Source organism: Papio anubis, chromosome 20, assembly GCF_008728515.1.
Source record: "Papio anubis isolate 15944 chromosome 20, Panubis1.0, whole genome shotgun sequence".
Lineage (NCBI taxonomy): Eukaryota > Metazoa > Chordata > Mammalia > Primates > Cercopithecidae > Papio > Papio anubis.
This window is the reverse complement of record NC_044995.1, coordinates 35723079-35737100: the sequence shown is the minus strand read 5'-3', so window position 1 is coordinate 35737100 and position 14022 is coordinate 35723079. Positions and strand designations below refer to the sequence as shown.

The window sequence follows — 14022 nt, the reverse complement described above, 5'->3', positions numbered from 1 at the left end:
TGGTTAGGACCTGTGACCACGGGAGGGATCGCTCCCAACGTAACGACCCTCTAAAACCTGCGTGCTTTCTCCACCTGGCAGCCCAAGTGCAAGTCAGAGACATCCCAAGTGTGATAAGGACCCAACGCACCCTTGCTGACTTTGAAGGTGGAGGGGCCACACGAGGGGGAACGGGGGCAGTGTCTAGGAGCACAGAGTGGCCCTGGTTGACACTCAGCAGGGAAAAAGAGACCCTGGACCCCCAGCCGCAGGGAACTGGATTCTGCCAACACCTGAATGAGCCTGGAAACAGATTCTTCCCCTAGAGCCTCCAATAAGAGCCCAGCCCAGTCGACGCCTTGACTTCAACCTATGACACCCCAGGCAGCCCAGGAGAGCCTGTCTGGACTACTCCTTTTTTTTTTTTTTTTTTTTTTTGAGACAGAGTCTCGCTCTGTCACCCAGGCTGGAGTGCAGTGGCACAATCTCGGCTCACTGCAACCTCTGCCTCCATGGTTCAAGTGATTATCCTGCCTCAGTCTCCCGAGTAGCTGGGACTACAGGCATGTGCCACCACACCCGGCTAATTTTTGTATTTTTAGTAGAGACGGGGTTTCACTGTATTAGCCAGGATGGTCTCGATCTCCTGATCTTGTGATCCACCCGCCTCGGCCTCCCAAAATACTGGTATTACAGGCGTGAGCCAACGTGCCTGGCCTTTTTTTTGTTTTTTGTTTTTGAGACAGGCTCTTGCTCTGTCACCCAGGCTGGACTGCAGTGGCACGATCAGAGCTCACTGCAGCCTTGACCTCCTGGGCTCAAGCAATCCTCCCACCTTAGCCTCCTGAGTAGCTAGGACCACAGGTGTGTGCCACCAGGCCTGGCAAATTTTGTATTTTTTGTAGCCTAGGTCTCATTATGTGGCCCAGGCTGGTCTGGACCTCCTGGGCTCAACCAATCCTCTCACCTTGGCCTCCCAAAGCACTGGGATTACAGGCATGAGCCATAGCACCCGGCCTTCTTTTATTTTTAAACTGAGATAGAATTCGTGCATGTATTTCCTAGCACTGCTGTAACAAATCACCAACTGGGTGGCTTGGAACAGGAAAAATTGATTACAGGTGTGAGCCACAAGGCCCAGCGTTCAGTGCCCTTATAAGAAGGACCCCAGAGAGCTCCCTTTGCTCCTTTTGCCCTGTGAGGACATGGCAAGAAGGTGACTCTCCACGAATCAGCAAATGGGCCCTCAGCAGACTAGATCTGCTGGTATCTTGAGGTTGGACTTTGCAGCCTCCAAAACTATCTCTGATGTTGAAGTCACCCATTCAGAGTGGTCTGTTAAAGCAGTATGAATGGACTAAGACTCTCCTCTTGTGCCCAAAGAGGCTGCCTCAGGGACAGGAACACCATGTGTCTAACAGACCCTGCCTCCTGCCCAGGGACCCAGGACTTGTGCAACAATAAGGCCCTCTCAGGGACATTTCACCAGACACAAAATAACTATGATCATCGGAATATTCATTTCCACAAGCCCAGAAACTTACAATACAAAGTGCTCTTTAAACTGAAGGACCTGACATGCCCTTGCGGGCTCATGGCAGTGTGAAACCGTAAGAGGAAAGCTCAGGCTGGGCACGGTGGCTCACGCCTGTAATCCCAGCACTTTGGGAGGCCAAGGCGGGCGGATCACAAGGTCAGGAGATCGAGACCATGGTGAAACCCCGTCTCTACTAAAAATAGAAAAAAGTAGCCGGGCGCAGTGGCGGGCGCCTGTAGTCCCAGCTACTCGGGAGGCTGAGGCAGGAGAATGGCGTGAACCCGGGAGGCGGAGCCTGCAGTGAGCCGAGATTGCGCCACTGCACTCCAGCCTGGGCGACAGAGCGAGACTCCGTCTCAAAAAAAAAAAAAAAAAAAAGAGGAAAGCTCAGCCCACACTCCCCCAGTCCAAGGGCCACTCTCAGAGCTACCTGCTCAAGGGGCCACTGCAGGCCCCAGCCTCCTACAGACAGGCGCTCTGCACACACCAGCCTGTCACCTCCACATTGGGGAAACAAGGCTTCTGGCTGCCTGAGGCCACACTGGGGTGATTCATGCCCCAGCATCCCTTCCTAGACCCTGACCCTTGCACGACAGGGGCTCCCTCTATCCTTGGCCTGCCAGTCCTGATTCTCAGGCCTGCCCAGGCTCTAGCATGCTGGCCCTGCATCCTCAAGACACCCTCAGTCTTGTCAGGCTGCACATCCCTGCTGATCGCCAGTTTGGATAATGCAGCCCCCAGGAGCCAGGACACAACAGGAACCGTCCGCTGCACTGAGCATTAAGTGGGGTGTCTGTCTCAGGCCGTGGCTGAGGTTTTCTTTTCTTTTCTTTTTTTTTTTTTTGAGACAGAGTCTCACTCTGTCACCCAGGCTGGAGTGCAGTGGCACAATCTCGGCTCACTGCAAGCTCCGCCTCCCGGGTTCATGCCATTCTCCTGCCTCAGCCTCCCGAGTAGCTGGGACTACAGGCGCCCACCACCTCGCCCGGCTAGTGTTTTGTATTTTTTAGTAGAGACGGGGTTTCACCGGGTTAGCCAGGATGGTCTCGATCTCCTGACCTCGTGATCCGCCCGTCTCGGCCTCCCAAAGTGCTGGGATTACAGGCTTGAGCCACCGCGCCCGGCCCGGCTGAGGTTTTCTAACCTGCCACCCACCTTGATCCCCTCCAAGACTTAATCTGCCTTTGCTCATCAGGGCTCTGCTAACAGCACAAAACCAAACCCAGAGGAGCTGACAGAATAGTGCACCTGTTAATATGACCCCCGGGGATCCCCCAGCTAGGACTAGGATCCAGTCCTCTCTGGGAAAGTCAAAGCCCTTTCCATTTTCAGCCAAGTAAACAATCTTCTTCCCACAGAGGGCAAAGTACCTTTGGGCCCTTCTGCTTGGTGTCCCGACATCACAAGAGTCCACCCTGTCCTAGAATCGACTGGAAAAAAGATGTTGGCTGGCACAGTTGCTCACGCCTATAATCCTAGCACTTTGGGAGGCCAAGGCCAGAGGATCACTTGAGCTCAGGAGTTCGAGAGCAGCCTGGGCAACATGGCAAAACCCTATCTCTACCAAAAATACAAAAAAATTAGCCAGGCGTGGTGTCATGCACCTGTACTCTCAGCTACCTGGGAGGCTGAGTGGGAAGATCACTTGAGCCCAGGAGGCAGAGGTTGCAGTGAGCTGAGATCACACCACTATACTCCAGCCTAGGTGACAGAGTGAGACTCTGTCTCAAATTTAAAAAAAAAAAAAAAACATCTAGCTGGCATGGTGGTGCGTCCTAGCTACTCAGGAGGCTGAGGTGGGAGGATTGCTTAAGCCCAGCAGACAGAGGCTACAGTGAGCCATGATCACGCCACTACACTCCAGCCTGGGTGAGAGCAAGATCCTGTCTAAAAAATAAACAACAAAAAAGGATGTCATTCGTGAAGAGGATCCAGAGCGGAATACAGGAAGTGACTTCATTTCTTTATACCAAACTCTAAAAGTGCAGACAGCCCATCCAAAGCCCCGTTTACACACGAGGAAACTAAGGCACTAGGCAAGGAGGTGAGTCAGAGACCTGGAGGCCCCTTCACACCGTCAGCTGCTGGGTCCTAAGCCCGCTCCTCACCATCCGAGACCCAACTGCTCTAGCTGTCAAGGCCTTCCTAGCACTGGGGAGGGGCTGGTGCCTGGGGCTACTGAGCTGCGACCTGCTTGAGACCACACAGCTGCCACGGGCTCTGCCCATGACCTGCCTGGAACCACACAGCTGCCACGGGCTCTGCCCATGACCTGCCTGGAACCACACAGCTGCCACGGGCTCTGGCTCTGTCCATGACCTGCCTGGGACCACACAGCTGCCACCACAGGCTCTGGTCAAGACCTGCCTGGGACCACACAGCTGCCAGCTCTGCCCACGACCTGCCTGGGACCACACAGCTGCCACAGGCTCTGCCTATGACCTGCCTAGGACCACACAGTTGCCACGGGCTCTGGTCAAGACCTGCCTGGGACCACACAGCTGCCACGGGCTCTGCCCACGACCTGCCTGGGACCACACAGCTGCCACGGGCTCTGTCCATGACCTGCCTGGGACCACACAGCTGCCACCCACAGGCTCTGGTCAAGACCTGCCTGGGACCACACAGCTGCCAGCTCTGCCCACGACCTGCCTGGGACCACACAGCCACGCCTCGCCTCCAAGACCCGCCTATAGGGACCACACAGCTGCTAATGGGCTCCAACAAGACCTGCCTGGGACCACACACAGCTGCCACGGCTCCTGCCTCCACGACCTGCCTGGGACCACACAGCTGCCACGGGCTCTGCCCATGACCTGCCTGGGACCACACAGCTGCCACGGGCTCTGGCTGAGGCTGATTCAAATGGAAAATGTCATTCTTCAAGCCCCCTGAGCCAGCTGAGGATCTCAGAAGCTATATCTTTTCCTTCCTTCTGAATAAACCTGTGATGAGCAAACTTCCAGGTGAGTCTCTGATATTTCCGATAACAACCTGGGAGAGTTCGTGTAACGTTTGGATGCGGAGGGAAGGGCCGTTTCCAACGTACCTTTGTAACTGGGCAATCTCTTGACTGATGTCATCGAGCTCCTTCACGCCAGTAAACTCCCCGGAGCCGAGAGAGCCCGAGCTGTCCTAGAATCGAATTCAGAGGCGAGATCTCTAATTAGCAATCTGACATCACCTGACAGGAGGCACCAGCAGGTCTTGGGCCCCGGGATAAAATTGTCCCGTTAGTACACAGGGTGAGGTAGCCAAAGTGCCAGCCCCCTGCCTGGGGAAATACCTGGGCAGCCAAGCCACCCTCCCAGGGGCCCCTACTGGGGAAGGAAGGGACCACAGGCAGCACCCACCACCAATTGTGGGCTGTGTGCCACCAGTGCCACCTGGTGGCAGGCGGCGGGAAGGGATGTGAATACCCCCCAGGCGTGACCAGCACTCACCGGGCCGGGCGTGCCTCTCTCTGAGGGCGGGACCATGTCTGGCGAGAGGACTTGAGGGGGGTCGATGCCTTTACTGACCTTCTGCTGAATGAAATACATAGCTAACGCGAATTGGTCTTTGCTTAACTTCCCCGTTTGCCTCGTATCGGCCAGGGCCCTGGGAGAAACGTGGGGATGCTAATTACACATCACAGGCTCCGACTCAGCCTGAACACAAGTCACCGATCCCATGCTTTTCAAAAATCACAGTGACGAAAACAATGGCAGGGCGCAGTGGCAAGCCCCAGCTCCTTTCCTACTTCACATCTCCTTCCCAGAAAGTGGCCCGGGGGTTCCCCACTCCCAGCGTCCCCCACCCTAGGAGGGCTGTTGGGGCTGGAGGGCCTCCTGCCCCTGGGCTGAGGAGCCGACCCCTTGGGAAACCTCACTAGGGCTAAGAGATGCAGCTGCCTCTTCCTTTGGTTTATCTCGTGCGTGGGGCAGGTTCTGATGCCGCATGCGTGGAGTAGACCAGCCCTTCCGTGGAAATGGGTGCGGAGACCAAGCATCCACACGCGGCTCTGGGTCATCTGAATGGCCCCGGTCACTGGCCTTCAATGGGGGTGACAGCAGCACTTTGGGGTGTCATCATGATGAAGGAAGAATCAGCAATGACTCTCTTTCCTTGTTATGAACAGAATGTTTATGTACCCCCAGATTCCTATGTCCAAATCCTACCCCTCAATGGGATGGTGTTGGGAGATGGGGCCTCTGGGGGGCGATGAGGTCATGAGGGTGGAGCCTCATAAGTGGGATTAGTGCCCTTATAAAAAAGGCTCTAGAAGGCTCTCTCTGCTTCTTTTGCCATGTGAGGACACAGCAAGCAGGCGGCCATCTACAAACTAGGCAGTGAGCCCTCACAAGACACTGGATCTGCCGGTGCCTGGATCACGGACTCCCATCCTGCAGAGCTGTGAGAAACATCTGTTTCTAAGCCACTCTGTCCGTGGCAGTTTGTCACAGCAGCCCAATGGACTAAAACACTCCTCTTGTGCCCAAATGAGGCTGCCACAGGGGCATGGCCGCAATGCACAGGACAGTCCCCCACAACTAAGCATCCTCTACCCACATGGCTCTTGGATGTCCTGAAAGATAGGCCAAGGCAGCATTTGAATAGCAGCACACAGTGGTTCCATGGAACTGAGGTGACAGGCTCCCCGACACTCATAATCAAGGAGCCAGCCAGGGCCGGTCATGGTGGCTCACGCCTGTAATCCCAGCACTTTGGGAGCCAAAGTGGGCAGATCACCTGAGGTCAGGAGGTCGAGACCAGCTTGGCCAACATGGGGAAATCCCGTCTCTACTAAAAATACAAAATTTAGCCGAGCATGGTGGCCTGTAATCCCAGCTGCTCAGGAGGCTGAGGCACAAGAATCACTTGAACCTGGGAGGCGGAGGTTGCAGTGAGCAGAGATCGCACCAATGCACTCCAGCCTGGGCAACAGAGTGAGTCTCTGTCTCAAAAAGCGGAGACTTAGCCAGGAAAGGAAGGAAAGGACCCTTGTTGATCAAGGATAAGGCCTTGGGGTCTGTGAAAAATGTGTTCCCTCACCCATGCCACCCTCTCAACATGGGACCTCCTTTCTCACCTCGTGTGTAGTTATGGCAGAAGCTCCCCCCTCTACCAAAGAGAGCTGGGACAGTACTAACAGACTTATTTATGCCCAAATGCAGTGCGTGAACAGAGTTGCGGAGAATGAGCAGATTTCAAGGAACATCGCTGATAAAGGCTGCTTTAAAATGCCTAGTTGTCCCCACAGTTGGAGGCCCTGACGATTTCACACTGCCACTATCTCTCCCCAGTCTACCCCTGCGGGCCCCAGCCTGCTTATGGGCTGCAGCTGCCTCTCCACTCCCGTCCCTTCTCTGCTCCGGCCATCTCTCAAGGAGCATGGGGTCCCAGGCCCACCTGTGGAGGGTTCTGAGAGAAAAAGGGCTTGGGGGTGGCTCAGTCGGCGGCCATCCGGCTCTGACACCACATCCTGCTCTGCTGACCTGTACGGTGGCGGCCATCGCAGGGACAAAGCCTCCATCTTCACGCTCCCCCTCCTTCCAGTCCCTCCAAGGAGGTGTGTCGTCTACACTGGGCCACGGCCCCGCCCCGGGCACCCACAGACACATCTTTCTTTGTGGTTGTTTATTCAAGAGCCCAATTATCCTTTCCTTTCCCTTTGCTGCCTGCATGGAATGACCTCTGAGTTCCTTCTTTTGATCCAGGTGGATTCATGATTTCCTGTGTCATTTCCATGTCATTACATCATGTACCAATTGCAGCATGCATTATAAATTACTTTCCCTCTACTGCCCCCTGGACATGACAGTCAGGGTGTCAGGGCACTAACCAGGAATTGTGTGTATGTTGGTTTCAGAGTTAAAGGGGACACTGTTTTTGTGGTTTCTAAAAGGGACAGTGGATCCGAGGCAGGTGAGACCCATTGTCCCTAGCCAGTCGGAGATGGCTTGGCCGTTTGGGTGATGACTCTGTGACAGCTGGTTCTCAGGCTCCCACCTCACAGTATGGACATCTGTGAATTACCACTAAGGACAGTCATTTCCCCCAAGCCACTAAGTAACATCCTGAATTTCACTGCTCTACTTGGAGGGATTTGCCTCTTGAGAATTATCCAACAATTCTCTCCTTTTGATAGCTCCCAAGTGAAACCTTCTCTAAGGCCGCAAAGTTCTGAGCAACAAGCTCAAAAGTGACTTCAGCCCTGGCCAGTGGCAAGAGGAGTGCCCCAGCCCTATAAAGTAGGCTGTGTCCAGCCCTGGGGGAAAGTGGGGGTGAGGCCGACTCCTCAACTGGGCTCTGAGGTGCAGAAAGGGTCTCCCTGTGCTCACCCGCCTGCCGGGAGCCAAAGCACTGGCCTTTCCAGAGCAGGGCCTCCCACAGGAGGCAGCTGTAGCCCCCATCCCCGTCACCACCCCCTAGGCCATTCTGCTACAGGCTCCAAGAACCTGCTGCCCACACCTCCCGAAGGCAGCTGTGGCAAAGGCCAGGCCTCCTGCTAGAACCAGTATCATGGCCAGCAAGAACAGGGCCCAGCTGTGTGAGCAGATGGCCTGGGAGCTCTTGAGAGGAGCCAGAGGGCCCTCCTACTGGAAGACAGTGAACTGACCAGCATGGAGCATGGGCTTCAAGCCTTGGCACATGCACCTTGCTCAGCCTCTGTCAGGCCGGGGAGAATAAAGGACACCAGACACAGTGGAAGCCTGTGACAAGCTGGAAGGAGCCCCCTGACCACCACCCTCCACAGTCTTCACCCATAGGCCCCCTGGAGCAACCCACAGCCACGACTGCCACCCGTCCGGCCTCACCATATGTGTGCTAGAAGGTTCTGGGTGAGGCCCGAGTGCATGAAGATCTCCTTCACCTCCTGGCCACTCACGTAGCCGTCCAGGTCCAGATCGGTCTTCAGGAATATCTCATCAAATCGCATCTTGTCTGCCACCGGCACCACCCAGTTCACTGTTGGCTGAAACAGTTTTTGGCAAAACAGTTAATCTGGAAGCTTTTTATGACCCCCAGACACATGCTTTTTGATGATGGGGCGATTAAAGCACTTCCATGCACATTTGGCATCAAACTCTCCTCACTTCCATGAGCTGAGGGCAGATGAGATCCTTGTTCTGTAACTGGCTAAACTGAGGCTGAGACAGGTTGAGGCTGGCTCTGTGAAGCTCACCCAGATGCCAGTCTGTACCTCTCTCCACCCCATCACCCGCTCTGCTTGTCCATCTACCCTGCCACCTAGGGCGTGAGGGAGGCTGTGATCTTCAGGGGATGGGTTCAAACATGCCAGGAAAGATCCCCCTGAGCACCCACTTGGAAGGACTGTCCCCGGAGAGCCGGCCCTGCCACATGCCAGCCTCCCTGGTCCTCCCACTCTTCGTCCCCCAGAGGCTGCCCTACAGGCAGCCAAAGTGTCCCGTCCCAGGACTCTGTAGACCACTCTTCTATGTCCCTGACCCCGCTCCTGAGACAACAGATACCCCCAAGCTGTCAGTGCAGACACACCACTTACAGGTAACAAATGAGACCCCATTATCCAAGAGGGCCGCCACCCACAAGGCCCCACCAACATTCATGCACTCCCAACCCCGCCAGGGCAGACGGAGCCACAAACCCAGTGCAGCTTGAGGTTCACAGCCCCGGGGCTGGGCCACCTGCTGCACCTGCGGCCCCCTCACCGCCGGCTCAGTTAACTTGAGAGAGGCAAACGCCATCATGGGTCAACCAGGGCCCAGTCACCTCCTGGTTCAGAGGCATTGAGGCCCCTCAGGCACTCGGGCAGGCCTCTTCCGTGGCCCACTCCGCCTGCATTACCGCGGGCCTTCAACAAACCCACCACGCCACAGTTCACGGCATCTGTGTCCTGAACTCTAGACATGCTTTTCCTCTTCCCGTTTTTTTTTTTTTTTTAACTAATATTTATACAAATCACTCCTTTTAAACAATCTCGTAATAGCAATGAGAATCAATACCTGATTGAATTATCTAGATGATGAGGAAGTGGAGAGAAAAAGGACAGGCAAATGTGGCTGGAGGGATCAATTGTTCCTCCTCCACACAGCAACTGTACAAAAAGCTGCAACCCACTCCTCACCTTCAACGAATGCCATGATGCCTGAAACTGCCACTCAAAGTCATTCCTCTTAGTTATGAAAGGATTTCTTAGGCCGGGAGCGGTGGCTCACGCCTACAATCCTAACACTTTGGGAGGCCAAGGTGGGTAGACAACCTGAGGCCAGGAGTTTGAGACCAGCTTGGCCAACATGGTGAAACCCTACTTACTAAAAACATGAAAAATTAGCCAGGTGTGGTGGTGGGCACCTGTAATCCCAGTTACTCAGGAGGCTGAAGTGGGAGAATTGTTTGAACCTGGGAGGTGGAGGTTGCAGTGAGCTCAGATTGTGCCACTGCATTCTAGCCTGGGCGACAGAGCAAGACTCTGTCTTTGGGGGAAAAAAAAAAAAGGATTTCTCAAAGAGTTATCACAGTGTTGACAACCCAAAGATGTCCATAGGATTGAGGAGAACGGACTCCTGGTCAAGACTGGGAAACAATGGTTAAACTCATTTACTCTTCATGAACAAGTCTCCTGTGATGTCCAAATCTAACGGGCTCCTGATATCAACTCGGGGAATTCAGAAAGCAAGCTTGGGAAACAAGGGATACCATGTGACCCAGATCAGCTTAGTTCAGGGGTTTCATGTAGCAAGTATGTGTGATGAAGTACAGCAAGGACTTGATCAAACAATTTATCAAAATCTATGGAGCTAGGCCAGGCACAGTGCTCCTGCCTGTAATCCCAGCACTTTGGGAGGCCAAGGCAGAAGGATCCCTCAAGCCCAGGAGTTCAAGACCAGCCAGCATAACACAGCAAGACCCCATCTCTACAAAATAAATAAATAAATAAATAAAATTAGCTACGCGTGGTGGCATCCGCCTGTCCCAGCTACTGGGGAGGCTGAGGTGGAAGGATCACTTGAGCCCAGGAGGTTGAGATAGCAGTGAGCCGTGATTGCCCCATTGCACTCCAGCCGGGGCAGCAGAGCAAGATCCTGTCTCTTATATATTTAAAAAAAAAAAAATCTGTGGATCTAATTCAAATGATGAGAGTTCAGATGGCAAGAGCAACCTGACTTTTACTTGTTGGCATTGTACTATGTAAATTTTGTGAGCTGCCTCAAGTCTGGTGGACATAAAGATGCCAACAAATGAATTCTAATAAGAAATGGGCTTGCTGCCTTTAAGTCAAGGGGCTACAGCAAGCTAACCTCAGAAGCCAGGGATCACAAAGAGGTAATGGGAGTCAGACAAGCTAAGCTGTGGCAGGACATAGAAACAAGGGGGGTTCTGTGTCCCACGGGTCCAAAGAAGAAATTACGTATGAAATTATGGCTCTGGGATGACAAGAGTCCTAATAATATTTGCTGGGCAAACAAAAGGAACTCACTGCCTGATTTCTGGGGCCTCAGGGTAGGTCAGCAGCAAGATTCTGGTGCGAACTTGGCTGTAAACCCAACACGGGGCAGCCTTGCCCGTGGAGCTGGCTCTCCCAGTGAGGGCTGGGCTTTAAGGCCAGCTCAGCAGTCACAGGTCCCAAGGGAAGCAGATCAGACCCTGGTGGCTGGAAGTGGCTTCACTCAAACCTGGCATGAGGGCAAAATTGGGTGGCCCTTGGGGGCCCCAGACAAGAGTGTTGCTGGCCTGGAGATGAGGAAGGTGGAGTGCAGGGAGCATGTGAACTGTAGGCCCCCAGAAATGCTGGTTTTCATGACTGTGATCCTACCAGTGACGTCCTCGGGGCAGGAGCTATACCCTCCCACCTCACCCCAACAGGGGCCACTGGTAAAACCAGTCTAGTCAGCGGGTCTCGAGAAAACCACCAGAAGATCACCAGAGAGGCGGGTTATGAAGCTGGGTGACCTGTGCCCGCCAGTGAGTTTGGCCCCACTAGCTTCCTTGCCAGTAAAGCACCTCCCCAACCTGACCTTCAATACTTAATAAGAACTCTTGGCAAGAGCTCTGCAGACACAGGCTGGGCACAGTGGCTCATACCTGTAATCCCAGCACTTTGGGAGGCCGAGGCAGGAGGATCACTTGAGCCAAGGAGTTCAAGACCAGCCTGGGTAACATGGGGAGACCTCATCTCTATTGAAATAATGAGATAAACGAATACTTTTTTTTTTTTGAGATGGAGTTTCGCTCTTGTTGCCCGGGCTGGAGTACAGTGGCGCGATCTCAGCTCACTGCAACCTCCATGTCCCAGGTTCAAGTGATTCTCCCGCCTCAGCTTCCCGGTGGCTAGGATTACAGGTGCGCACCACCACGCCAGCTAATTATTTTTTGTATTTTCAGTAGAGGTGGGGTTTCACCATGTTGGCCAGGATGGTCTCGATCTCCTGACCTCGAGACCTGCCCACATCGGCCTCCCAAAGTGCTAGGATTACAGGCGTGAGCCACTGCACCTGGCTGCAAATATTTTTTAAAAACATTTCATCACAAGCTTGACCGCTCTGGGGTTGCATGTTAAGAACTCCCAAGAAACATCCTACTGTGCTCTGAGAGGGGACTGTGCCCACTGAGGGCTCCATACCTGTGTTTGCTTGAGGCTGTGCTTGGGGGACAGGCTCCCTGTGCTGTTGAGGCTGCTGACGCTGCCGTGGGACGGCGTGGAGCGGAGGCTGTCTTTTGGTGGGGGGCTGGCGGGCAGGACAGGGACGGCGCCAGGGAACACAGTCTTCTTTCTCTTGGAGGGGGGGATGAGGGACGGGGGCAGGGCGGAGGGCACGGGCTCCTTCTCCAGGGCTCGGTACACCAAGTGCATGGCCTGCGGGTGCAAACGACAATGGCGCTGAAGGGACAAGGCTGGGGCCGGGCACCACCAAGAGAAGGCAGAGGGCAGCCCTTTTGGGGGCTGCAGTGACAGGACAGACACTCTGTGAGGACGCTCCCAAGCTGACCAGAGGGAAAAAACAATCATTCCAGATGAGTTATCTTTTATGTGTAACTTTCCGAGACATGTATTGAATTATTCCTGCAGACTGAAATGCACACAGAAAGAATTCAATCAAGGCAGACTCGGTATGTATCCCTTCACCACTCAGGGAGGCCACCGGCTCCAGGCTGGCACCTTCCCAGTACTGATTTGGAAGTCTAAAGACACCAGAAGAGAGGTTTGTACTTCAAGACGTTCAGGAGTAGTCCCAGCTACTTGGGAGGCTGAGGTGGGAGGATCGCCTGAGCCCAGGAGAGGGAGGCTGCAGTGAGCTGTGATCGCGCCACTGCACTCCAGCCTGGGTGACAGAGCGAGACCCTGTCTCTATAAAACAAAACAAAAAACAGTGGAACTGAGGATGCATCCATAAGGCAGGCCACAGCCATAGAAATAAATTCTTTGTAGAAGGCCAACTAATAAAAGTGTAAGGAATGATGGTTTTGATGAGCACATCACCGTTTGGGAGCCACCATCATCGTAATTAATCTTGCCAGGTTAAGGCGAGACTCATCAGCAGTGGTGGAACTCTTAGGGAAGAGTCTGAGAGTCATAGGTGCTGACAGTATCAAGGCATCCCCCACAAGAGACAAACTGAGCACCGAGGGAAAAAGAGCAACTGCCCAGAGGAAGCCACAACCTTGCCCCACCTTGACCCAGTGATGAATGTCAACATGGCAGTAAGAAGGCACGTTGACATCATGCTCCCCCAGGTGGGAGACCCATGTGGGGCAGGTGTGACCTCCGTGGGATTCCTGTCCCACAACAGTGCACGACCTGGGTCATCAAGAGGACCTGGCAGCCAGGCCCAGGGACACTCCATAACTGCTGGCCTGTGCTCTTCAAAATGTTGACACTGAAGCCAGGCATGGTGGCTCATGCCTGTAATCTCAGCAGTTTGGAGGCCGAGACGGGCAGATCACCTGAAGTCAGGAGTTCAAGACCAGGCTGGCCAACAGGGAGAAACCTCATCTCTACTAAAAATACAAAAAAAAAAAAAAAATTAGCCAGGCATCGTGGTGAGAGCCTATAATCCCAGCTACTTGGGAGACTGAGGCAGGAGAATCGCTTGCATCCAGGAGGTGGAGGTTGCAGTGAGCTGAGATTGCGCCACGGCACTCCAGCCTGAGTGACAGAGTGAGATTGCCTCTCAAAAACAAAACAACAACAACAAAAAAACAAAAAGTCCATATCGAGAGACACGAAGAGAGACAAAGGAACTGTTCTAGATTCCAGGAAATGAAAGACAAAGGACAACAGGATGTAACACACAGGACTGGGTTCTCTTTAGATACAGGGACATTTTTGGGACAACTGATAAAATCTGAGTAATATCCTGGGATTAGATAATAATAGACACACTCATACAGAATGTAAGGTGTATATATAGGATATAATGAAAATATCATAAATGCGATGCTATCATGTGAATTTCCTGATTTTGAAGTGGATAATGGTTATGTGTAAGAGAAGTCCTTCTTTTTAGGAAATACACACTGAAGTGTTTATGGATGAAGAGGCA

The 14022-nt window shown here is 53.6% G+C and overlaps 1 protein-coding gene across 18 annotated transcripts in view; it reads right to left on the bottom strand.

The window, feature by feature from the left end:
• The window catches only part of EPS15L1 (epidermal growth factor receptor pathway substrate 15 like 1), a 118744-nt gene that overhangs the window by 59386 nt on the left and 45336 nt on the right, over positions 1–14022 (bottom strand). For all 18 annotated transcript variants that reach the window (XR_640784.2, XR_002518918.2, XM_009193779.3 and 15 more), the window contains 4 exons: positions 12102–12335; positions 8317–8474; positions 4960–5116; positions 4566–4651 (listed from right to left, as the gene is read on the bottom strand). Coding sequence is in view for 16 of the 18 variants with exons in the window: in XM_009193779.3 (XP_009192043.1) it covers positions 4566–4651; positions 4960–5116; positions 8317–8474; positions 12102–12335 (635 nt within the window). In the remaining 2 variants the exon portion in view is untranslated. The remainder of the gene's footprint in view (positions 1–4565; positions 4652–4959; positions 5117–8316; positions 8475–12101; positions 12336–14022) is intronic.